This window comes from Salmo trutta, chromosome 33 (assembly GCF_901001165.1).
Source record: "Salmo trutta chromosome 33, fSalTru1.1, whole genome shotgun sequence".
Classification (NCBI taxonomy): domain Eukaryota; kingdom Metazoa; phylum Chordata; class Actinopteri; order Salmoniformes; family Salmonidae; genus Salmo; species Salmo trutta.
In genome coordinates, this window is record NC_042989.1 from 40,179,816 (window position 1) to 40,207,541 (window position 27,726).

Genomic DNA, 27,726 nt, shown 5'->3' on the forward strand with positions numbered 1-27,726 from the left:
TCTGCGAACTCGCTAAATATAGCGACAAAGTTGCTATAGGAGGAGCAGTAGGAGGAGATATTCAAATCAAAGATGAACTGTCATTGGTTAATTTTATCAGATCGCCAGGTGGCGTTATGTGCCAAGGCCAAAAACACCAACCCACCTGACATTAAACAAAAAGGGCATTATCATAATTTTCACCATTTCAGAGTGTTATTTTGACATCTTAGTGTGGAAGTATAATGTTTTTAACTGCAGTGGGTTTTTAAAAAATCTTGAATACACTACAAGTTTGCATTTCCTGCTGTGATCGTCTTGCAACAACAGGATGATCAAATTATGATACTGCACCTGTAGATATTTTATATAAAGGTAAATGATACAGGTGTTGTTTAACATCTCACTCCACAGTGTCATAAGTCTGACCCTTAACCCCTGACCCCTCCTGTCTGTTCCCTGTCCAGGTGAACGCTTGGCCAAACCAGAGAGGGGGAAGATGAGAGTCCACAAGATCTCCAATGTCAACAAAGCTCTCCACTACATCACCAGTAAAGGAGTCAAGCTGGTGTCCATCGGAGCTGAGGGTGAGTTGAAAACCTTAAAGACTGTAAAAATAAATGGACAAAGTGACTGACACACTTCTGCATTAATTTAGATAGAGTGAAGACCCTGGTCACATGATACTGGACTGTCTATGTACACAGTAACCTAATGTAACAATGAAAGAAATGCCTGAAATTAGATCCCCCTACATACTGGTTTTCACGAGAAAGAGGTGCTCTTCTGCACTGTTCAAACAATCTAGTAAATGTGGAGGAGGAGTTAAGACGAATGGATAAGATGGCGCCGGTGGTTATGGCTGCCGTTTCACGGGCTCCTAACCAATCGTGCTATTCTGTGTGTTTTTTTGCTGTGTTTGTAACTTTTTTTTGTACATAATGTTTCTGCCACCGTCTCTTATGACCGAAAAGAGCTTCTGGACATCAGAACAGCGATTACTCATCTCGGACTGGACAAAGATTTTTTTCTTTAATAACGAATTGGAGGCGAAAGATTAACGGCTCCTCCCGGACCAGGTCCAAATCCCTGTCATTCGCATGAAGAGGAGACGCCGATACGAGGGGGGCGCAGATCCGAGTGCCTTTGTGAGAATTCGTTGGCGAGTGGATCATTTGCCTTTACCATCCGTCCTACTGGCGAATGTGCAATCACTGGAGAATAAACTGGATGAGCTTCGTTCGAGACTATCCTTCCAACGGGACATTAAAAACGGTAATATCTTATGTTTCACCGAGTCCTGGCTGAACGAGGACAGTTGTCTGGGTTTTCCTTGCATCGGCAAGACAGAACAGCAACCTCCAGTAAGGCGAGGGGTGGGGGGGGTGTGTCTATTTGTCAACAACAGCTGGTGCGCGACGTCTAATATTAAAGAAGTCTCGAGGTTTTGCTCGGCTGAGGTAGAGTACCTCATGATAAGCTGTAGACCACACTATTTACGAAGAGTTTTCATCTATATTTTTCGTAGACGTCTATTTACCACCACAAAATGACGCAGGCTCTAGGGCATGTTCAAACTGGGTGTATGACAGTATGTATGATACCCTATCCACTTGTGTACCAATTGAAAGTATTCATGATTTGTTTTGGTGTTCCAGCTTTTGGATGCTAGTTTTGGTTATTAGAACGTTAGGACTTATTTTGGTTCACTGCCAGTATTTAAACACTTAATGCAATATTTAATTAGCAGTTATATCTTACACTGCCTCCTAGGTCGACTCACTGTCCCATTCAAACAAGACATTTTGTCGATTACTTTTGGTTGCGTTTACCCTTTAATTCTTTCACATTTTTCATATCTGTGAGAGAACTACAGTATGAGACCGTATACAGTATGACCACACTCAACGAGCTGTATACGGCCATAAACAAACAAGTGGCCGGGGACTTTAAAGCAGGAAAACTGTGAGTAAGACCTTTAAACAGGTCAACATTCACAAGGCTGCAGGGCCAGACGGATTACCTGGACGTGTACTTAGAGCATGCGCTGACCAACTGGCAACTGTCTACACTGACATTTTCAACCTCTCCCTGATCGAGTCTGTAATACCTACATGTTTCAAGCAGACCTCCGTAGTTCCTGTGCCCAAGAATGCCAAGGTAACCTGCCTAAATGACTATCGCCCCGCAGCACTCACGTCTGTAGCCATGAAGTGCTTTGAAAGGCTGGTCATGACTCACATCAACACCATCATCCCAGAAACCCTACACCCACTCGAATCTGATACCAACGGATCCACAGATGACGCATTGCACTCAACACTGCCCTTTCCCACCTGAAAAAAAGGAACACCTACGTGAGAATGCTATTCATTGACTACAGCTCAGCGTTCAACACCATAGTGCCCTCAAAGCTCATCACTAAGCTAAGGACCCTGGGACTAAACACCTCCCTCTGCAACTGGATCCTGGACTTCCTGACGGGCCGCCCCAGGTGGTAAGGGTAGGCAACATCACATCTGCCACACAGATTCTCAACATGGGGCCCCTCAGGGGTTCACACTTAGTCCCTTCCTTCACCCACGACTGCAACACCATCATTAAGTTTGCCGACAACACAGTGGTGTTGTAGGCCTGATCACCAACAACGATGAGAACAGCCTACAGGGATGAGATCAGAGACCTGGCCGTGTGGTGCCAGGACAACAAACTCTCCCTCAACGTGACCAAGACAAAAGAGTTGATCGTGGACTACAGGAAAAAGGGGGGGCCGAGCACGCCCCCATTCACATCGACGTTACTGTCGTGGAGTGGGTCGATCCCTTCAAGTTCCTTGTCGTTCACATCACTAACAAACTATCATGGTCCAAACACACCATGACAGTCATGAAGAGGGCACAACAAAGCCTATTCCCCCTCAGAAGACTGAAAAGATTTGGCATTGGTCCTCAGATCCTCAACAAGTTCTACAACTGCACCATCGAGAGCATCCTGACAGGTTGCATCACAACAGCAACTATTCCCCCAAGCCTTTAGTTAATCAGTTAACCCAGACTATATGCAATGACCCCCTTTTTTAACTTGGTATTTTGGTATTTTATTAGGATCCCCATTAGCTGTTTCAAAAGCAGCAGCTACTCTTCCTGGGGTTCCACACAGAACATGACACATAATACAGAATGACATAATACAGAACATCAATAGACAAGAACAGCTCAAGGGCAGAATTACATACATTTTTTAAAAGGCACACGTAGCCTACATATCAATGCAGACACACAAACTATCTAGGTCAAATAGGGGAGAGGCGTTGTGGCGCGAGATGTTGCTATATCTGTTTGTTGAAACCAGGTTTGCTGTTTATTTGAGCAATATGAGATGGAAGGAAGTTCCATGCAATAAGGTGTCTATATAATACTGTACGTTTTGTTGAATTTGTTCTGGATTTGGGGACTATGAAAAGAACCCCTGGTGGCATGTCTGGTGGGATAAGTGTGTGTGTCAGAGCTGCGTGTAAGTTGACTGCAAACATTTTGGGATTTTCAACACATTAAAAGAAAGAAGTGATGCAGTCAGTCTCTCCTCAACTCTTAACCAAGAGAGAATGGTATTTATATCAGCCCTCTGATTACAATTAAGAGCAAAAAGACTCTCAGACCATGAGAAACAAGATTCTCTGGTCTGATGAAACCAAGATTTAACTCTTTGGCCTGAATGCCAAGCGTCACGTCTGGAGGAAACCTGGCACCATCCCTACGGTGATGCATGGTGGTGGCAGCATCATGCTGTTGGGATGTTTCCAGCGGCAGAGAGACTAGTCAGGATCGAGGCAAAGATGAACATAGAAAAGTACAGAGATATCCTTGATGAAAACCTGCTCCTGCTCCAGAGCACTCAGAACTGGGGTGAAGGTTCACCTTCCAACAGGACAACAAACCTAAGCACACAGCCAAGACAATGCAGGAGTGGCTTTGGTACAAGTCTCTGAATGTCCTTGAGTTGCCCGGACTTGAACCCGATCGAACATCTCTGGAGAGACCTGAAAATAACTGTGCAGCGACGCTCCCCATCCAACCTGACAGAGCTTGAGAGGATCTGCAGAAAAGAATGGGAGAAACTCACCAAATACAGGTGTGAAAAGCTTGTAGCATCATATCCAAGAAAACTCAAGAGTGTAATCGCTGCGAAAGGTGAGTAAAGGGTCTGAATAATTATGTAAATGAAAAAATGTCTAAAAACGTATTTTTGCTTTGTCATTATAGGGTATTATGGGGTATGGTGTGTAGATTGATGAGGGGAAAAAACTATTTAATCAATTTTAGAATAAGGCTGTAATCTAACAAAATGTGGAAAAAGTCAAGGGGTCTGAATACTTTCCGAAGGCATTGTATTCCCTTTAGCTGAATAAGCACCCTAAACAACCACTCCTCTCAGACACTGTCAGCAACCAGGCCCTCTGGACTTTACTGCAACCAGGCCCTCTGGACTTTACTGCAACCAGGCCCTCTGGACTTTACTGCAACCAGGCCCTCTGGACTTTACAGCAACCAGGCCCTCTGGACTTTACTGCAACCAGGCCCTCTGGACTTTACTGTAACCAGGCCCTCTGGACTTTACTGTAATTGGAAGCTGCTGTGTGTGTGTGTGTGTGTGTGTGTGTGTGTGTGTGTGTGTGTGTGTGTGTGTGTGTGTGTGTATATGTGTGTGTGTGTGTGTGTGTGTGTGTGTGTGTGTGTGTGTGTGTGTGTGTGTGTGTGTGTCACTGTGTCCGTGGTGATAACACTTGTAGCTTGCGATGTGCCAATGTTTTTCAATCACACATGACCGCATCCCTCAAAAGCATTGTTGAGTCGCTCCCCCTCGCCTCCCCCCTCTCCTCCCCTCCCCCTCCCCCCTCCCCCCTCTCCTCCCTCCTCCCCTACCCTCCCCTCCCCCCTCTCCTCCCCTACCCTCCCCCCTCTCCTCCCCTCCCCCTCCCTCCTCCCCTCCCCTCCCCTCCCCCCTCTCCTCCCCCCTCTCCTCCCCTCCCCTACCCTCCCCTTCCCCCTCTCCTCCCCTCCCCCTCCCCCTCTCCTCACACCTCCTCCCCTACCCTCCCCTCCCCCCTCTCCTATCCCCTCCCCTCCCCTCCCCTGCCCTTCAGAAGCTGAGCTAAAGAGGTTAATTGATTAGAGCCTGAGGGTCAATTCATGGATCTGCCCCACCCCCCTACCCCCTGGGGTCCCCTATCCACATCTCTGTCTGTCTGTCTGTCTGTCTGTCTGTCTGTCTGTCTGTCTGTCTGTCTGTCTGTCTGTCTGTCTGTCTGTCTGTCTGTCTGTCTGTCTTTGTCTGGCTGTTTCTGTCTGACTGTCTGCCTCTCTCTCTCCTCTCTCCCCCTCTATCCTCTCTCCTCTCTCTCTGTGTGTGCCTCTCTCTCCCTCTCTCCTCTCTCTCTGTGTGCCTCTCTCCTCTCTCCTCTCTCTCCCCTCTCTCCTCTCTCTCTGTGTGCCTCTCTCCTCTCTCCTCTCTCTTCCCCTCTCTCCTCTCTCTCTGTGTGCCTCTCTCCTCTCTCTCCTCTCTCTCCCCCTCTCTCCTCTCTCTCTGTGTGTGCCTCTCTCTCTCTCTCCCCCTCTCTCTTCTCTCTCGGTGTGTGCCTCTCTCCTCTCTCTCGGTGTGTGCCTCTCTCTCCCCCTCTCTCCTCTCTCTCTGTGTGTGCCTCTCTCTCCCCCTCTCTCCTCTCTCTCTGTGTGTGCCTCTCTCTCCCCCTCTCCCCCTCTCTCCCCCTCTCTCCTCTCTCTGTGTGTGCCTCTCTCTCTCCTCTCTCCCCCTCTCTCCTCTCTCCTCTCTCTCAACTCTCTCTTCTCTCTCTGTGTGTGGCCCTTTCTCCCCCTCTCTCCTCTCTCTGTGTGTGGCCCTTTCTCCCCCTCTCTCCTCTCTCTGTGTGCCTCTCTCTCTCCTCTCTCCCCCTCTCTCCTCTCTCCTCTCTCTCTCTCTCTCTCCTCTCTCTTCTCTCTCTGTGTGTGGCTCTCTCTCCCCCTCTCTCCTCTCTCTGTGTGTGCCTCTCTCTCCCCCTCTCTCCTCTCTCCTCTCTCTCGGTGTGTGCCTCTCTCTCCCCTCTCTCCTCTCTCTCGGTGTGTGCCTCTCTCCTCTCTCCTCTCTCTCTCTGTGTGCCTCTCTTTCCCCCTCTCCCCACTCTCTCACACAATTACATTCAATGGGATTTATTGGCATGGGAAACATGTTTACATTGCCAAAGTCAGTGAAATAGATAATAAACAAAAATGAAATAAACAAGCAAAAATGAACAGCAAACATCACACTTACAAAAGTTTTAAAAAACAGTGTTGTAACGATGTGCAAATGGTTAAAGTACAAAAGGGAAAATAAATAAACATAAATATGGGTTGTATTTACAGTGGTGTTTGTTCTTCACTGGTTCACCTTTTCTTGTGGCAACAGGTCACAAATCTTGCTGCTGTGATGGCACACTGTGGTATTTCACCCAATAGATATGTGAGTTTATCAAAATCGGGTTTGTTTTTGAATTCTTTGAGGATCTGTGTAGTCTGAGGGAAATATGTGTCTCTAATATGGTCATACATTTGGCAGGAGGTTAGGAAGTGCAGCTCAGTTTCCACCTCATTTTGTGGACAGTGTGCACATAGCCTGTCTTCTCTTGAGAGCCAGGTCTGCCTACGGCGGCCTTTCTCAATAGCAAGGCTATGCTCACTGAGTCTGAACATATTCAAAGCTTTCCTTAATTTTGACTCTGTCACAGTGGTCAGGTATTCTGCCACTGTGTACTCTCTGTTTAGGGCCAAGTAGCATTCTAGTTTGCTCTGTTTTTTGGTAAATTCTTTCCAATGTGTCAAGTAATTATCTTTTAGTTTTCTCATGATTTGGTTGGGTCTAATTGTGTTGCTGTCCTGGGGCTCTGTGGGGTCTGTTTGTGTTTGTGAACAGAGCCCCAGGACCAGCTTGCTTAGGGGGACTCTTCTCTAGGTTAATCTCTCTGTAGGTGATGGCTTTGTTATGGAAGGTTTGGGAATCGCTTCCTTTAAGGTGGTTGTAGAATTTAATGTCTCTCTTCTGGATTTTGATAATTAGCAGGTATCGGCCTAATTCTGCTCTGCATGCATTATTTGGTGTTTAACGTTGTACAAGGAGGATATTTTTGCAGAATTCTGCATGCAGAGTCTCAATTTGGTGTTTATCCCATTTTGTGAATTCTTGGTTGGTGAGCGGACCCCAGACCTCACAACCATAAAGGGCAATGGGTTCTATAACTGATTTAAGTATTTTTAGCCAGATCCTAATTGGTATGTTGAATTTTATGTTCCTTTTGATGGCATAGAAGGCCCTTCTTGCCTTGTCTCTCAGATCATTCACAGCTTTGTGGAAGTTACCAGTGGCGCTGATGTTTAGGCCAAGGTATGTATAGTTTGTTGTGTGTTCTTGGGAAACGGTGTCTAGATGGAATTTGTATTTGTGGTCCTGGAAACTTTTTTGGAACGCCATTATTTTTGTCTTACTGAGATTTACTGTCAGGGCCCAGGTCTGACAGAATCTGTGCAGAAGATCTAGGTGCTGCTGTAGGCCCTCCTTGGTTGGAGACAGAGGCACCAGATCATCAGCAAACAGTAGACATTTGACTTCAGATTCTAGTAGGGTGAGGCCGGGTGCTGCAGACTGTTCTAGTGCCCTCGCCAATTCATTGACATTTGGAAAGTATCCCCTTGACTTTTTCCACATTTTGTTACGTTTATTATATTACTACAAAAAAGGCACCTAAAGACTCTCAGACCATGAGAAACAAGATTCTCTGGTCTGATGAAACCAAGATTGAACTCTTTGGCCTGATTGCCAAGCGTCACATCTGGAGGTAACCTGGCACCATCCCTACGGTGAAGCATGGTGGTGGCAGCATCATACTGTGGGGATGTTTTTCAGCGGCAGGTGCTAGGGGACTAGTCAGGATAGAGGGAAAGATGAACAGAGCAAAGTACAGAGAGATCCTTGATGAAAACCTGCTCCAGAGCGCTCAGACTGGAGGCGAAGGTTCACCTTCCAACAGGACAACGACCCTGAGCACACAGCCAAGACAACGCAGGAGTGGCTTCGGGACAAGTCTCTGAATGTCCTTGAGTGGCCCAGCCAGAGCCCGGACTTGAACCCTATCGAACATCTCTGGAGAGACCTGAAAATAACTGTGCAGTGACACTCCCCATCCAACCTGACAGAGCTTGAGAGGATCTGCAGAGAAGAATGGGAGAAACTCCCCAAATACAGGTGTGCCAAGCTTGTAGCGTTATACCCAAGAAGACTCAAGGCTGTAATTGCTGCCAAAGGTGCTTCAACAAAGTACTGAGTAAAGGGTCTGAATAAGTGTTTTTTTGCCAATTTTACTTGTTGTTTGTGTGCACATGGATTTTTTAATGTTGTTTGTTTTTTCCCCAACACCACTTCTATCAATTTTTATTTATTTTTTGCTTGCAAGCCAAAGAACACCATCCCAACCGTGAAGCACGGGGGTGGCAGCATCATGTTGTGGGGGTGCTTTGCTGCAGGAGGGACTGGTGCACTTCACAAAATAGATGGCATCATGAGGCAGGAAAATGATGTGGCTATATTGAAGCAATATCTCAAGACATCAGTCAGGAAGTTAAAGCTTGGTCGCAAATGGGTCTTCCAAATGGACAATGACCCCAAGCATACCTTCAAAGTTGTGGCAAAATGGCTTAAGGACAACAAAGTCAGGGTATTGGAGTGGCCATCATAAAGCCCTGACCTCAATCCTATAGAAAATTTGTGGGCAGAACTGAAAAAGTGTGTGCGAGCAAGGAGGCCTACAAACCTGACTCAGTTACACCAGCTCTGTCAGGAGGAATGAGCCAAACTTATTGTGGGAAGCTTGTGGAAGGCTACCCGAAACGTATGACCCAAGTTAAACAATTTAAAGGCAATGCTACCAAATACTAATTGAGTGTATGTAAACCTCTGACCCACTGGGAATGTGATGAAAGAAATAAAAGCTGAAATAAATCATTCTCTCTACTGTTATTCTGACATTTCACATTCTTAAAATAAAGTGGTGATCCAAACTGACCTTAGACAGGGAATTTTTACTAGGATTAAATTAATTAATTCAATTTAATTAATAATTAAATGTCAGGAATTGTGAAAAACTGAGTTTAAATGTATTTGGCTAAGGAGTATGTAAAGTTCCGACTTCAACTGTACATACCCAGCGTGCGACAGAGGTGCAGGAGTTGTGACCCGTTTTTGTTGGTTGTTTTGTCATAGTTGTGTCCAGGGGTGCATATTTGGGAGGGAATTCTGTCACCTCCAGGTAGGTGTTTGTCCCCCTGTGTGCTGAGGTTGTCAGGTTCTTGTCCAGTTCTGGCATTTAGGTCGCCACAGACTAGTACATGTCCCTGGGCCTGGAAATGATTGATTTCCCCCTCTAGGATGGAGAAGCTGTCATTGTTAAACTATGGGGATACTAATGGGGGGATGTAGGTAGCACACATGAGGACATTTTTCTATGTTGAGATCATTTCCTTATTAATTTCTATCCAGATGTAAAATGTTCCTGTTTTGATTAATTTAATAGAGTGAGTTATGTCTGCTCTATACCAAATTAGCATACCCCCTGAGTCCCTTCCCTGTTTCAGACCTGGTAGTTTGGTGGATGGGACTACCAGCTCTCTGTAACCTAGAGAGCAATCAGTGGGTCCGTCTCCTCTATACCACCTGGTAGTGTGGTGGATGGGACTACCAGCTCTTTGTAACCTAGAGGGCAACCAGTGGGTCCATCTCCTCTATACCACCTGGTAGTGTGGTGGATGGGACTACCAGCTCTCTGTAACCTAGAGGGCAACCAGTGGGTCCGTCTCCTCTATACCACCCACCTGGTAGTTTGGTGGATGGGACTACCAGCTCTCTGTAACCTAGAGGGCAACCAGTGGGTCCATCTCCTCTATACCACCTGGTAGTGTGGTGGATGGGACTACCAGCTCTCTGTAACCTAGAGGACAACCAGTGGGTCCGTCTCCTCTATACCACCTGGTAGTGTGGTGGATGGGACTACCAGCTCTCTGTAACCTAGAGGACAACCAGTGGGTCCATCTCCTCTATACCACCTGGTAGTGTGGTGGATGGGACTACCAGCTCTCTGTAACCTAGAGGGCAACCAGTGGGTCCGTCTCCACTATACCACCCACCTGGTAGTGTGGTGGATGGGACTACCAGCTCTCTGTAACCTAGAGGACAACCAGTGGGTCCGTCTCCTCTATACCACCTGGTAGTTTGGTGGATGGGACTACCAGCTCTCTGTAACCTAGAGGGCAACCAGTGGGTCCGTCTCCTCTATACCACCCACCTGGTAGTGTGGTGGATGGGACTACCAGCTCTCTGTAACCTAGAGGACAACCAGTGGGTCCATCTCCTCTATACCACCTGGTAGTGTGGTGGATGGGACTACCAGCTCTCTGTAACCTAGAGGGAAACCAGTGGGTCCGTCTCCTCTATACCACCCACCTGGTAGTGTGGTGGATGGGACTACCAGCTCTCTGTAACCTAGAGGACAACCAGTGGGTCCGTCTCCTCTATACCACCTGGTAGTGTGGTGGATGGGACTACCAGCTCTCTGTAACCTAGAGGGCAACCAGTGGGTTCATCTCCTCTATACCACCTGGTAGTTTGGTGGATGGGACTACCAGCTCTCTGTAACCTAGAGGACAACCAGTGGGTCCATCTCCTCTATACCACCTGGTAGTGTGGTGGATGGGACTACCAGCTCTCTGTAACCTAGAGGGCAACCAGTGGGTCTGTCTCCTCTATACCACCCACCTGGTAGTGTGGTGGATGGGACTACCAGCTCTCTGTAACCTAGAGGGAAACCAGTGGGTCCGTATCCTCTATACCACCTGGTAGTGTGGTGGATGGGACGACCAGCTCTCTGTAACCTAGAGGGCAACCAGTGGGTCCGTCTCCTCTATACCACCTGGTAGTGTGGTGGATGGGACTTCCAGCTCTCTGTAACCTAGAGGGCAACCAGTGGGTCCGTCTCCTCTATACCACCTGGTAGTTTGGTGGATGGGACTACCAGCTCTCTGTAACCTAGAGGGCAACCAGTGGGTCCATCTCCTCTATACCACCTGGTAGTGTGGTGGATGGGACTTCCAGCTCTCTGTAACCTAGAGGGCAACCAGTGGGTCCATCTCCTCTATACCAACTGGTAGTGTGGTGGATGGGACTACCTGCTCTCTGTAACCTAGAGGGCAACCAGTGGACCGTCTCCTCTATACCACCTGGTAGTGTGGTGGATGGGACGACCAGCTCTCTGTAACCTAGAGGGCAACCAGTGGGTCCGTCTCCTCTATACCACCTGGTAGTGTGGTGGATGGGACTACCAGCTCTCTGTAACCTAGAGGGCAACCAGTGGGTCCATCTCCTCTATACCACCTGGTAGTGTGGTGGATGGGACTACCAGCTCTCTGTAACCTAGAGGACAACCAGTGGGTCCATCTCCTCTATACCACCTGGTAGTGTGGTGGATGGGACTACCAGCTCTCTGTAACCTAGAGAGCAACCAGTGGGTCCGTCTCCTCTATGCCATGTTTCTTGTAGGATGGCAATTCCTGTATTTCTTATTTCCTTGATGAAGTCTTGGTTCCTCTCTCTCTCACACTCACTCTCTCTCTGTCTCCCCCCCCTTGCTATGTTTTTCTCCCTCTCTCTCCATCTTTCTCTCCTTCTCTCTCTCTCCCTGCCTCTCTCTCTGTTTCTCCTTCTCTCTCTCTCTCTGTCTCTCCCCCCCTCTCTTTATGTTTTTCTCCCTACCTCTCTCTCTCTTTCTCTCTCTCTCTCTCTCTCTCTCTCTCTCTCTCTCTCTCTCTCTCTCTGTGTCTCTGCCACTGTCTCTCTCTCTGCCTCCCTCTCTCTCTGTTTCTCCTTCTCTCTCTCTCTCTCCCTCCCCCTATCTCTCTCGATCTCTTTCTCTCTCCCTCTCTTCTTCTCCTGGGGTTAATCCACAGCAAAGCCAAATAAAAGATCCTAAACCAGACTTGCATTCCAGACAGATTAGCCGATTGGAATCCCCTCTTGGACGCACAGCCCTGCAGCCCTGGGACTGGGGGGGGAGAGCGGGGGCAGGACGGGGGGCTGGATACAGTTAGCCTAGGCTTGTTAGAAGGCTAACAGGCAGGCTGAAGGCAGCTTGACTGGACGAGGGGTGGGGGTTGGTGACAGGGTGCAGGGGCAGGAGTTCAGGCTGTGGAAACTAATAACAGAGGCTACAGCTCATGGAAGGCGGCAGGGCAGGTAGAAGGCCATATGAGGTGATGGGGGTAAGGGGTTAGTGACAGGAGACAGGGTGACTTCGTCATAAACGCCACCCTATTCCCTATTGAGTGCACTGCATTTGACCAGAGACCCTTGTACACTCTATAGATGCTTTACCCATTACATTTTTGGGAGCATATATAGAATGTGTCTATGGATCCTAGGGAACAGGATCATAGGGAACAAGGTCCTAGGGAGCAGGGTCCTAGGGAACATGGTCCTAGGGAACAGGGTCCTAGGGAACAGGATCCTGGGGAACAGGGTCCTGGGGAACAGGGTCCTGGGGAGCAGGGTCCTAGGGAACAGGATCCTATGGAGCAGGGTCCTAGGGAACATGGTCCTAGGGAACAGGGTCCTGGAGAGCAGGATCCTAGGGAACAGGGTTCTAGGGAACAGGATCCTAGGGAACAGGGTCCTAGGGAACAGGGTCCTAGGGAACAGGGTCCTGGGGAACATGGTCCTAGGGAACAGGGTCCTGGGGAGCAGGGTCCTAGGGAACAGGGTCCTAGGGAACAGGGTCCTAGGGAACAGGGTCCTAGGGAACAGGATCCTGTGGAGCAGGGTCCTAGGGAACAGGATCCTAGGGAACAGGGTCCTAGGGAACAGGATCCTGGGGAACAGGGTCCTAGGGAACAGGATCCTAGGGAGCAGGGTCCTAGGGAGCAGGATCCTAGGGAGCAGGGTCCTAGGGAGCAGGGTTCTAGGGAGCAGGGTCCTAGGGAACTGGGTCCTAGGGAACAGGGTCCTAGGGAACAGGATCCTAGGGAACAGGATCCTGGAGAGCAGGGTCCTAGGGAGCAGGGTCCTAGGGAACAGGGTCCTAGGGAACAGGATCCTAGGGAGCAGGGTCCTAGGGAGCAGGATCCTAGGGAGCAGGGTCCTAGGGAGCAGGGTCCTAGGGAGCAGGGTTCTAGGGAGCAGGGTCCTAGGGAACAGGGTTCTAGGGAGCAGGGTCCTAGGGAACAGGGTCTTAGGGAACAAGGTCCTAGGGAACAGGATCCTGGAGAGCAGGGTCCTAGGGAGCAGGATCCTATGGAGCAGGGTCCTAGGGAGCAGGGTCCTAGGGAACAGGGTTCTAGGGAGCAGGGTCCTAGGGAGCAGGGTCCTAGGGAGCAGGGTCCTAGGGAACAGGGTCCTAGGGAACAGGATCCTAGGGAACAGGGTCCTAGGGAGCAGGGTCCTAGGGAGCAGGGTCCTAGGGAGCAGGGTCCTAGGGAACAGGGTTCTAGGGAACAGGGTCCTAGGGAACAGGATCCTGGGGAACAGGGTCCTAGGGAGCAGGGTCCTAGGGAACAGGGTTCTAGGGAACAGGGTCCTAGGGAGCAGGGTCCTAGGGAACAGGGTTCTAGGGAACAGGGTCCTAGGGAGCAGGGTCCTAGGGAACAGGGTTTGGGTCAAAAGTAGTACACTAAATGGGGAATAGTGTGTAATTTGGGACGAATCCAGATTTGTCGTTCCCTCCATCCCTAGTCTTGACATGTGTTTAAAACATGCTTTTTTTGGGCTATGTTGTCTTGAAATATATATATATTTTTTTAAGCATTAAACTTTAAGACCCTAATTCACCTGGTAATGCCATATTTGTTGACCTGCGTTTTGTTTGCTGTGTGATGTGGAGAGCTCCCAGAACCCAACCAGGTTTAAAAAATTAAACAATTGTAATACCTTTTATTTAAACTAGGCAAGTCAGTTAAGAACAAATTCTTATTTTCAATGACGGCCTAGGAACAGTGGGTTAACTGCCTTGTTCAGGGGCACAACAACAGATTTTTACTTTGTCAGCTCGGGGATTTGATTTTGCAACCTTTCGGTTACTAGTCCAAAACTCTAACCACTAGGCTACCCTGCCGCCCCAGTTCAGTTCAGTTCAGTGACTGTGTAACACTGTGTACCCTAGCTGTGTTTTCTGAGATTAGGAGGTAGAAACACATGATTCATATGGGGAGGAGAGGATCGGCAGGGTGACCTAGAGAGAGTAGGAGGAGAAGGTTCACATCATCAACAACAACATCGGAGAGCAATGACTCTAAAGAGTCTGTTAGTTTGATGCTGCCTACAGAGTAGATCACCACAGACAAACTGTCGACGTATTGATCCAGACCTCCTGTAAATTAACTCAGTTAAACATTGTTATCCTTTCACCAGCAGTGAACCTGTTATACTGTTCATAAACCTATAGTGAAACAGTAAACTGTAAATGTAAACTCACACCAACATGGTCTCTCTCCTCTCCTGTAGAGATCGTCGACGGCAACGCTAAAATGACCCTGGGAATGATCTGGACCATAATCCTTCGCTTCGCCATCCAGGACATCTCTGTGGAAGGTACCAGGATGTGGATTCCTTTCGCAGTCGGCTGAGGGACTAATACTAATACAGACGTTCTTCCCTACTAGTGTTTTGATCTAATTAAACAAATCTTCCTTTATATGGAGACGTGACATGTTTGAGATATTTCAGATGTTTCAGAGATGACACACGACTCCCACTCTGATTTGAAAACTCCCTACAGCCACAATGTGATTCATTCAGACTGGTTAAATGTGATTCATTCAGACTGGTTAAATGTGATTCGTTCAGACTGGTTAAATGTGATTCATTCAGACTGGTTAAATGTGATTCATTCAGACTGGTTAAATGTGATTCGTTCAGACTGGTTAAATGTGATTCATTCAGACAGGTTAAATGTGATTCATTCAGACTGGCTAAATGTGATTCGTTCAGACTGGTTAAATGTGATTCGTTCAGACTGGTTAAATGTGATTCGTTCAGACTGGTTAAATGTGATTCATTCAGACTGGTTAAATGTGATTCATTCAGACTGGTTAAATGTGATTCGTTCAGACTGGTTAAATGTGATTCATTCAGACTGGTTAAATGTGATTCATTCAGACTGGCTAAATGTGATTCGTTCAGACTGGTTAAATGTGATTCGTTCAGACTGGTTAAATGTGATTCGTTCAGACTGGTTAAATGTGATTCGTTCAGACTGGTTAAATGTGATTCGTTCAGACTGGTTAAATGTGATTCGTTCAGACTGGTTAAATGTGATTCGTTCAGACTGGTTAAATGTGATTCATTCAGACTGGTTAAATGTGATTCGTTCAGACTGGTTAAATGTGATTCATTCAGACTGGTTAAATGTGATTCATTCAGACTGGCTAAATGTGATTCGTTCAGACTGGTTAAATGTGATTCGTTCAGACTGGTTAAATGTGATTCCTTCAGACTGGTTAAATGTGATTCGTTCAAACTGGTTAAATGTGATTCGTTCAGACTGGTTAAATGTGATTCGTTCAGACTGGTTAAATGTGATTCGTTCAGACTGGTTAAATGTGATTCGTTCAGACTGGTTAAATGTGATTCATTCAGACTGGTTAAATGTGATTCGTTCAGACTGGTTAAATGTGATTCGTTCAGACTGGTTAAATAGAAACAGTCCAGGTTAAACATGAGTCTTAAATGGCACCCCTATTCCCTATGTAGTGCACTACTTTAGACAAGGGCCCCTTGGGAATAGTGTGCCATGTAAGACCATGTATTTTATTTAACCTTTATTTAACTAGGCGAGTCAGTTAAGAACAAATTCTTATTTTACAATGACGGCCAAACCCTAACCCGGACGACGCTGTGCCAATTGTACGCCGTCCTATGGGACTCCCCAACACGGCTGGTTGTGATACAGCCCGGAAATCGAACCAGGGTCTGTATTGACGCCACTAGCACTGAGATGCAGTGCCTTAGACCGCTGGCGCCACTCGGGAGACGAACGAACTAACTTCTTGTTGATTTGTTTTTATCCACCTACAGAAACATCAGCTAAAGAGGGTCTTCTTCTGTGGTGCCAGAGGAAGACTGCTCCTTACAAGAACGTCAACATTCAGAACTTTCACATTAGGTAATATAAGGGATTCGGGTCCCATTTTACATTTACATTGTAGTAGACGCTCTTACCGAGAGCAACTCACAAGGGGTATTAGGGTGAAGTGCCTTGCTCAAGGGAACATCGACAGATGTTTCACATAGTCGGTTTGGGGATTCGAACCAGCGAACGTTCGGTTACTGGTCCAACAGTCTTAACCACTAGGCTCCCTGAAGCCCCTATGGAAATGGGAAAGGGGGATACCTAGTCATATGGCATCCTGTTCCATATAGTACTCCACCCTATAGTACACCACCCTATAGTTCACCACCCTATAGTACACCACCCTATAGTACACCACCCTATAGTTCACCACCCTATAGTACACCACCCTATAGTACTCCACCCTATAGTACACCACCCTATAGTACACAACCCTATAGTACCCCACCCTATAGTACACCACCCTATAGTACTCCACCCTATAGTACACCACCCTATAGTACCCCACCCTATACTACTCCACCCTATAGTTCCCCACCCTATAGTACTCCACCCTATAGTACACCACCCTATAGTACACCGCCCTATAGTACACCACCCTATAGTACACCACCCTATAGTACTCCACCCTATAGTACTCCACCCTATAGTACACCACCCTATAGTACACCACCCTATAGTACTCCACCCTATAGTACACCACCCTATAGTACACCACCCTATAGTACCCCACCCTATAGTACACCACCCTATAGTACCCCACCCTATAGTACCCCACCCTATAGTACTCCACCCTATAGTACTCCACCCTATAGTACACCACCCTATAGTACACCACCCTATAGTACTCCACCCTATAGTACACCACCCTATAGTACACCACCCTATAGTACTCCACCCTATAGTACACCACCCTATAGTACACCACCCTATAGTACCCCACCATATAGTACTCCACCCTATAGTACTACACCCTATAGTACCCCACCCTATAGTACCCCACCCTATAGTACCCCACCCTATAGTACACCACCCTATAGTACTCCACCCTATAGTACCCCACCCTATAGTACCCCACCCTATAGTACCCCACCCTATAGTACCCCACCCTATAGTACACCACCCTATAGTACCCCACCCTATAGTACACCCTATAGTACCCCACCCTATAGTACCCCACCCTATAGTACCCCACCCTATAGTACACCCTATAGTACACCCTATAGTACCCCACCCTATAGTACACCACCCTATAGTACTCCACCCTATAGTACCCCACCCTATAGTACCCCACCCTATAGTACCCCACCCTATAGTACTCCACCCTATAGTACTCCACCCTATAGTACCCCACCCTATAGTACCCCACCCTATAGTACACCCTATAGTACCCCACCCTATAGTACCCCACCCTATAGTACTCCACCCTATAGTACACCACCCTATAGTACCCCACCCTATAGTACACCACCCTATAGTACTCCACCCTATAGTACACCACCCTATAGTACACCACCCTATAGTACCCCACCCTATAGTATACCACCCTATAGTACACCACCCTATAGTACCCCACCCTATAGTATACCACCCTATAGTACCCCACCCTATAGTACTCCACCCTATAGTACACCACCCTATAGTACCCCACCCTATAGTACTCCACCCTATAGTACTCCACCCTATAGTACACCACCCTATAGTACCCCACCCTATAGTACACCACCCTATAGTACACCACCCTATAGTACACCACCCTATAGTACCCCACCCTATAGTATACCACCCTATAGTACACCACCCTATAGTACTCCACCCTATAGTACCCCACCCTATAGTACCCCACCCTATAGTACCCCACCCTATAGTATACCACCCTATAGTACACCACCCTATAGTACCCCACCCTATAGTACACCACCCTATAGTACCCCACCCTATAGTACACCACCCTATAGTACACCACCCTATAGTACACCAACCTATAGTACACCACCCTATAGTACCCCACCCTATACTACTCCACCCTATAGTTCCCCACCCGATATTACACCACCCTATAGTACACCACCCTATAGTACCCCACCCTATAGTACACCACCCTATAGTACACCACCCTATAGTACTCCACCCTATAGTACACCACCCTATAGTAACCTCCCACCCTATAGTACACCACCCTATAGTACCCCACCCTATAGTACCCCACCCTATAGTACACCACCCTATAGTACCCCACCCTATAGTACACCCTATAGTACACCACCCTATAGTACACCACCCTATAGTACTCCACCCTATAGTACACAACCCTATAGTACACCACCCTATAGTACCCCACCCTATAGTACACCACCCTATAGTACACCACCCTATAGTACACCACCCTATAGTACACCACCCTATAGTACACCACCCTATAGTACACCACCCTATAGTACCCCGCCCTATAGTACTCCACCCTATAGTACACCACCCTATAGTACCCCACCCTATAGTTCACCCTATAGTTCACCACCCTATAGTACCCCACCCTATAGTACCCCACCCTATATTACACCACCCTATAGTACTCCACCCTATAGTACCCCACCCTATAGTACACCACCCTATAGTACACCCTATAGTACACCACCCTATATTACTCCACCCTATAGTGCACCCTATAGTACACCACCCTATAGTACCCCACCCTATACCATATAGTACCCCACCCTATAGTATACCACCCTATAGTACACCACCCTATAGTACCCCACCCTATAGTACACCACCCTATAGTACCCCACCCTATAGTACACCACCCTATAGTACACCACCCTATAGTACACCAACCTATAGTACACCACCCTATAGTACCCCACCCTATACTACTCCACCCTATAGTTCCCCACCCGATATTACACCACCCTATAGTACACCACCCTATAGTACCCCACCCTATAGTACACCACCCTATAGTACACCACCCTATAGTATACCACCCTATAGTACACCACCCTATAGTACTCCACCCTATAGTACACCACCCTATAGTACACCCTATAGTACCCCACCCTATAGTACACCACCCTATAGTACTCCACCCTATAGTACACCACCCTATAGTACACCACCCTATAGTACACCCTATAGCACACCACCCTATAGTACACCACCCTATAGTACTCCACCCTATAGTACACCACCCTATAGTACACCACCCTATAGTACTCCACCCTATAGTACACCACCCTATAGTACTCCACCCTATAGTACACCACCCTATAGTATCCCACCCTATAGTACACCACCCTATAGTACTCCACCCTATAGTACCCCACCCTATAGTACTCCACCCTATAGTACACCACCCTATAGTATCCCACCCTATAGTACACCACCCTATAGTACTCCACCCTATAGTATCCCACCCTATAGTACACCACCCTATAGTACTCCACCCTATAGTACACCACCCTATAGTACCCCACCCTATAGTACACAACCCTATAGTACACCACCCTATAGTACACCACCCTATAGTACACCCTATAGCACACCACCCTATAGTACACCACCCTATAGTACTCCACCCTATAGTACACCACCCTATAGTACTCCACCCTATAGTACACCACCCTATAGTACACCACCCTATAGTACTCCACCCTATAGTACACCACCCTATAGTACACCACCCTATAGCACACCACCCTATAGTACACCACCCTATAGTACTCCACCCTATAGTACACCACCCTATAGTACACCACCCTATAGTACACCACCCTATAGTACCCCGCCCTATAGTACACCACCCTATAGTACACCACCCTATAGTACTCCACCCTATAGTATACCACCCTATAGTACACCACCCTATAGTACACCACCCTATAGTACACCACCCTATAGTACACCACCCTATAGTACTCCACCCTATAGTACACCACCCTATAGTACCCCGCCCTATAGTACACCACCCTATAGTACACCACCCTATAGTACTCCACCCTATAGTACACAACCCTATAGTACACCACCCTATAGTATCCCACCCTATAGTACACCACCCTATAGTATACCACCCTATAGTACTCCACCCTATAGTACCCCACCCTATAGTACACCACCCTATAGTACACCACCCTATAGTACTCCACCCTATAGTACCCCACCCTATAGTACACCACCCTATAGTACACCACCCTATAGTACACCACCCTATAGTACTCCACCCTATAGTACACCTTATTGTACAGACCCATTGTGTCAACAGTAGTGCATGACATAGGGAACAGGGAATAGGATGGTAACGTTCATGGTAACCGAAGACTGAGAAGGTTTATATCCAATATACCAAAATATGTGTCCCAAATGGCACCCTATTCCTTATGTAGTGCTATATTTTTAATGTTTTAATTCAACCTTTATATATATCTAGGTAAGTCAGTTAAGAATAAATTCTTATTACAATGACGGCATACACCGGCCAAACCCGGACGACGCTGGGCCAGTTGGCACCGCCCTATGGGACACCCAATCACGGCCTGATGTGATACAGCCTGGATTCTCTGGTTCCTGGTCACAATCCTTTTCCCTATATAGTGGACAAGTTATAACATGGCACCCTATTCCCTATATAGTACACTACTTATAGCATGGCACCCTATTCCCTATATAGTGCACAACTTATAACATGGCACCCTATTCCCTATATAGTACACTACTTATAGCATGGCACCCTATTCCCTATATAGTGCACAACTTATAACATGGCACCCTATTCCCTATATAGTACACTACTTATAACATGGCACCCTATTCCCAATATAGTACACAACTTATAACATGGCACCCTATTCCCTATATAGTGCCCAACTTATAACAAGGCACCCTATTCCTTATCTGTTCCGTTTACATTTGACCAGAAATGTAGTGCACTATATAGGCAATGGAGTGGCATTTGTGACTGAAGCGAGGCCTCTGGGAGGTTTTTACAGGCAATGTGATTTGAATAGACCAAGAGTTAAACGATGGCAGTTAAAGATCTGAGGATGGCCTCAGAGCAGAGGCAGGCCTCAGAGCAGAGTCAGGAAGGCCTCAGAGCAGAGGCAGGCCTCAGAGCAGAGTCAGGAAGGCCTCAGAGCAGAGGCAGGCCTCAGAGCAGAGTCAGGCCTCAGAGCAGAGTCAGGCCTCAGAGCAGAGTCAGGAAGGCCTCAGAGCAGAGTCAGGAAGGCCTCAGAGCAGAGGCAGGCCTCAGAGCAGAGTCAGGCCTCAGAGCAGAGTCAGGCAGGCCTCAGAGCAGAGTCAGGCCTCAGAGCAGAGTCAGGCAGGCCTCAGAACAGAGTCAGGCCTCAGAGCAGAGCAGAGTCAGGCAGGCCTCAGAGCAGAGCAGAGTCAGGCAGGCCTCAGAGCAGAGTCAGGCCAGAGGACAAGGTCTGCGTCGCGAATGGAACCCTATTCTCTATACAAGGCACTACTTTAGACCAGTCAAAAGTAGTAAGTAGTGCACTATATAGGGAATAGGGTACAATTTAAATTAGAGCACTATATAGCATGGCACCCTATAGGTGTCACGTCCTGACCAGCAGGTGGAGTAGGTGTATAAGTGTTGGTCAGGGCGTGGCAGAAGAAGAAGTTGGGTTTTCTTTGTTCTGTCTAGGTTGGGTGTTTCTATGTAGAGCTAATTGGGGTGGACTTCCAATTGAAGGCAGCTGTGTGGTGTTGCCTTTGATTGGAAGTCCTATATTAGTTGGGTGTGTTTGTCTGTGTGTTTGTGGGGAATTGTGTTGGTTTCCACTGCGTTTTTTAGCCTGCAGACTGTTGCTGCTGTTGTCACCGTTATTGTTTCTTTCAAGTGGATGCTCTACTCCTTTTTTTGGTAAATAAAAACCATGAGTATTCACACTTCTGCTGCGCCTTGGTCCATTCATGAAGACGGCTGTGACAGAATCACCCACCAAAATTGGACCAAGCAGCAGAGGAAGGAGCAGACGGATTTCGAGTTGGACTGGCGGGAGAAGTGGACTTGGGAGGAAGTTCTGGACGGGGCCGGACCTTGGCACCAGGCTGGGGAGTATCGCCGCCCGCAGTGGGAAATTGAGGCAGCCAAGGCAGAGAGGCGGAGGTACGAGGCCATGGACGCGCTGAGGGAGAAGCACGAGAGGCACCCCCAATACATTTTTTGGGGGGGGCACACGGGTAGTTTGGCTAGGCGAAGGAAGAGCCGGAAGCCAGCTACCCGTGGTTATATGGAGGAGCGTATGAGGTGGGGAGCGCCATGTTTCGCTGAGGAGCGCGCTCTCTCACCCATACGCACGCACAGTCCGGTGCGAGTTATTCCAGCCCCTCGCAGGTGCCGTGCTAGAGCGGGCATCCAGCCTGGTAGGAGGATGCCTGCGCAGCGCATCTGGTCGCCGGTACGCCTCCGAGGACCAGGCTACCCAACTCCCGCTCTACGCACGGCTACCATCAGGCCCCTGCACAGCCCAGTCTGCCCTGTACGAGCACCCCGCTCGTACAGGGCTACTAGTTCCATCCAGCCAAGGCGGGTTGTGCAGGAGGTAAGATCTAGACCGGCTGTGCGCCTCCATAGCCCTGGGTTTCCAGCTCCTGTCTCTCGTGCGGACCCGGAAGTGCGTCAACCCAGTCCGACTCGTCCTGTTCCCGCTCCCCGCACTAGCCTTCAAGTGCGTAAACCCAGCACCGCCAGTCAACAGTCGTCAGAGTTGCCCGCCAGTCAACAGTCGTCGGAGCTGCCCGCCAGTCAACAGTCGTCGGAGCTGCCCGCCAGTCAACAGTCGTCGGAGCTGCCCGCCAGTCAACAGCCGTCGGAGCTGCCCGCCAGTCAACAGTCGTCGAAGCTGCCCGCCAGTCAACCATCACCTGAGCTGCCCGACAGTCAACAGTCGTCAGAGCTGCCCGACAGTCAACAGTCGTCAGAGCTGCCCGCCAGTCAACAGTCGTCGGAGCTGCCCGCCAGTCAACAGTCGTCAGAGCTGCCCACCTGTCAACAGTCGTCGGAGCTGCCCGCCAGTCAACAGTCGCCGGAGTGGCCAGACTGCGCTGAACTGCCGGAGTGGCCAGACTGCGCTGAACTGCCGGAGTGGCCAGACTGCGCTGAACTGCCGGAGTGGCCAGATTGCGCTGAACTGCCGGAGTGGCCAGACTGCGCTGAACTGCCGGAGTGGCCAGACTGCGCTGAACTGCCGGAGTGGCCAGACTGCCCTGAACTGCCGGAGTGGCCAGACTGCCCTGAACTGCCGGAGTGGCCAGACTGCCCTGAACTGCCGGAGTGGCCAGACTGCCCTGAACTGCCGGAGTGGCCAGACTGCCCTGAACTGCCGGAGTGGCCAGACTGCCCTGAACTGCCGGAGTGGCCAGACTGCCCTAAACTGCCGGAGTGGCCAGACTGCCCTGAACTGCCGGAGCTGCCAGACTGCCCAGACTGTCCCGAGCTCTCAGACTGCCCAGACTGTCCCGAGCTGCCAGACTGGCCAGACTGCCCCGAGCTGCCAGACTGCCCAGACTGCCCCGAGCTGCCAGACTGGCCAGACTGCCCCGAACTGCCAGAGTGGCCCGACTGCCCGGAACGGCCAGAACCGGAGCCACCTCCTGATATAGGTGGGTTGGGGACGGGGGGTGTAGCACAGTGCCGTCGTTGACGGCAGCCACCCTCCCTTCCCTCCCTTTAGTAGAGGGGAATTTTGGTTTTGTTGTTTCGGGTTGTTTTGGGTGTTTTGTGTTTTTTCTTTTGAAGGTGCATTCGGGGTCTGCACCTTTAGGGGGGGGGTAATGTCACGTCCTGACCAGCAGGTGGAGTAGGTGTATAAGTGTTGGTCAGGGCGTGGCAGAAGAAGAAGTTGGGTTTTCTTTGTTCTGTCTAGGTTGGGTGTTTCTATGTAGAGGTAATTGGGGTGGACTTCCAATTGAAGGCAGCTGTGTGGTGTTGCCTTTGATCGGAAGTCCTATATTAGTTGGGTGTGTTTGTCTGTGTGTTTGTGGGGAATTGTGTTGGTTTGCACTGCGTTTTTTAGCCTGCAGACTGTTGCTGCTGTTGTCACCGTTATTGTTTCTTTCAAGTGGATGCTCTACTCCTTTTTTTGGTAAATAAAAACCATGAGTATTCACACTTCTGCTGCGCCTTGGTCCATTCATGAAGACGGCTGTGACAATAGGGAATAGGGTACGATTTGGGACGCAGGCAGGAACAGAGCAAGCCGCCTCTGAGTCAGACAGGGCTAATAGAAAACAGAGCGGTGCTGAATGCAGATTCCAGACAGAGCTAACAGAGAACAGACAACTGAGATGTTACATACCAGACTGATGGGGTAGAGGAGGAGAGGAGGGCAGGAGGGAAGAGGAGGGAAGAAGAGGGAAGGTGAGGAGAGAAGGGGAGAGGAGGGCAGGAGGGAAGAGGAGGGAAGAAGGGGGAAGGTGAGGAGAGAAGGGGAGAGGAGGGCAGGAGGGAAGAGGAGGGAAGAAGGGGGAAGGTGAGGAGAGAAGGGGAGAGGAGGGCAGGAGGGAAGAGGAGGGAAGAAGGGGGAAGGTGAGGAGAGAAGGGGAGAGGAGGGCAGGAGGGAAGAGAAGGGAAGAAGAGGGAAGGTGAGGAGAGAAGGGGAGAGGAGGGAAGAGGACGGAAGGAGAGGGGAGGGGAGGGGAGAAGGGGAGAGAATGGAAGGAGGGGGGTGAGAGGAGAGGGGAGGGGAGAAGGGGAGAGGAGAGGATGAAAGGAGGGGAGAGGAGAGGATGGGAGGAGGGGGATGAGAGGGGAGGGGAGAAGAGAAGGGGAGAGAATGGAAGGAGGGGGGTGAGAGGAGAGGGGAGGGGAGAAGGGGAGAGGAGAGGATGAAAGGAGGGGAGAGGAGAGGATGGGAGGAGGGGGGATGAGAGGGGAGGGTAGAAGGGGAGAGGAAAGGAGAGGAAAGGATGGGAGGAGGGGGATGAGAGGGGAGGGTAGAAGGGGAGAGGAAAGGAGAAGAAAGGATGGGAGGAGGGGGATGAGAGGGGAGGGGAGAAGGGGAGAGAAGGGGAGAGGAGGGATGGGAGGAGGGGGGATGAGAGGGGAGGGTAGAAGGGGAGAGGAGAGGATGGGAGGAGAGGGGGGATGAGAGGAGAGGGGAGAAGGGGAGAGAAGGGGAGAGGAGAGGATGGGAGGAGGGGGGATGAGAGGGGAGGGTAGAAGGGGAGAGGAGAGGATGGGAGGAGAGGGGATGAGAGGAGAGGGGAGAAGGGGAGAGAAGGGGAGAGGAGAGGATGGGAGGAGGGGGGATGAGAGGGGAGGGGAAAGGATGGGAGGAGGGGGGATGAGAGGGGAGTAAACTTTGGCTTTGTACAGTGTTGTAACAATGTGCAAATAGTTAAAGTACAAAAGGAAAAATAAATAAACAAATATAGGTTATATTTACAGTGGTGTAATTTTGGGTCAGTCACAGTGGTCAGGTATTCTGCCACTGTGTACTCTCTGTTTAGGGCCAAATATCATTCTAGTTTGCTTCTTTTTTTTTTTTTTGTTAATTCTTTCCAATGTTTCTCATGTAATTATCTTGTAGTTTTCACATGATTTGGTTGGGTCTAATTGTGTTGCTGGCCTGGGGCTCTGTTTGTGTTTGTGAACAGAGTCCCAGGACCAGCTGGCTGAAGGGATTTGTTTCCAGGTTCACCTGTCTGTGAGGTCTTTGTTATGGAAGATTTGAGAATCGCTTCTTTTTAGGTGGTTTTAGATAGAATTTAATTGCTCTTTCCTGGATTTTGATAATTAGCGGAAATCGCCCTAAATCTGCTCTGCATGCATTATTTGGTGTTTAACGTTGTACAAGGAGGATATTTTTGCAGAATTCTGCATGCAGAGTCTCAATTTGGTGTTTATCCCATTTTGTGAATTCTTGGTTGGTGAGCGGACCCCAGACCTCACAACCATAAAGGGCAATGGGTTCTATAACTGATTCAAGTATTTTTTAGCCAGATCCTGTTTGGTACGTCAAATTGTATGTTCCTTTTGATGGCATAGAAGGCCCTTCTCTCAGATCGTTCACAGCGTGGTGGAAGTTACCTGTGGCGCTTATGTTTAAGGTCGACCTTGGCCGATAAATTAGGGCCGATTTCAAGGTTTCATAACAATCGGTAATCGGCCTGTTTTGGGCGCCGATTATGGCCGATTACATTGCAATCCGCGAGGAAACTGCGTGGCAGGCTGACCACCTGTTACGCGAGTGCAGCGTCAAAAGGACCTTGTGGCTGCAAGGAGCCAAGGTAAGTTGCTAGCTAGCATTAAACTTATCTTTTAAAAAACTATCAATCTTCACATAATCACTAGTTAACTACACATGGTTGATGATAGTACTAGGTTAACTAGCTTGTCCTGCGTTGCATATAGTCAATGCGGTGCCTGTCAATTTATCATGGAATCACAGCCTACCTCAACTTTGCCAAACGGGTGATGATTTAAGAAAAGCGCATTAGTTGCACAAATGTACCTAACCATAAACATCAATGCCTTTCTTAAAATCAATACACAGAAGTATATTTTTTTAAACCTGCATATTTAGTTAAAATATATGCATGTTAGCAGACAATATTAAACTAGGGAAATTGTGTCACTTCTCTTGTGTTCAGTGCAAGCAAAGTCAGGGTATACACAGCAGTTTGGGCCGCCTGGCTCGTTGCGAACTGTGTTTCCTCCTAACAAAGACCGTAATTCATTTGCCAGAATTTTATATAATTATGACATAACATTGAAGGTTGTGCAATGTAACAGCAATTTTTCGACTTAGGGATGCCACCCGTTAGATAAAATACGGAATGGTTCCGTATTTCACTGAAAGAATAAACGTTTTGTTTTCGAAATGATAGTTTCCGGATTTGACCATATTAATGACATATTTCTGTGTGTTTATTATATTATAATTAAGTCTATGATTTGATAGAGCAGTCTGACTGAGCGGTGGTAGGCAGCAGCAGGCTCGGAAGCGTTCATTCAAACAGCACTTTACTGCGTTTGCCAGCAGCTCTTAACAATGCTGAACAACAGCACAGCGCTGTTTATGACTTCAAGCCTATCAACTCCCGAGATTAGGCTGGCAATACTATAGTGCCTATAAGAACATCCAATAGTCAAAGTCGACACGTCATAATTCCTATAATCACTACAACCTAAAACTTCTTACCTGGGAATATTGTAGACTCATGTTAAAAGGAACCACCCGCTTTCATATGTTCTCATGTTCTGAGCAAGGAACTTAAACGTTAGCTTTTTTACATGGCACATATTGCACTTTTACTTTCTTCTCCAACACTTTGTTTTTGCATTATTTAAACCAAATTGAAGATGTTTCATTATTTATTTGAGACTAAATAGATTTTTATTTATGTATTATATTAAGTTAAAATAAAATGGTTAATTGTTCATTCAGTATTGTTGTAATTGTCATTTTACAAATATATATAAAAATCGGTATTGTCTTTTTTTAGTCCTCCAATAATCTGTATCGATTATCGGCGTTGAAAAATAATAATCGGTCGACCTCTAGTGTCTAGATGGAATTTGTATTCCTAGTCCTGCGAACTGGGAT

At 48.3% G+C, this 27,726-nt stretch overlaps 1 protein-coding gene across 1 annotated transcript in view; it reads left to right on the plus strand.

Moving 5' to 3' along the window:
• actn1 (actinin, alpha 1) overlaps positions 1-27,726 on the plus strand; it is a gene marked incomplete at its 5' end in the record, with an annotated part of 80,550 nt that overhangs the window by 13,665 nt on the left and 39,159 nt on the right. Inside the window, 3 exons of the mRNA XM_029729328.1 lie at positions 447-566; positions 14,545-14,631; positions 16,117-16,204. Of these exons, the coding sequence (XP_029585188.1) occupies positions 447-566; positions 14,545-14,631; positions 16,117-16,204 (295 nt within the window). The remainder of the gene's footprint in view (positions 1-446; positions 567-14,544; positions 14,632-16,116; positions 16,205-27,726) is intronic.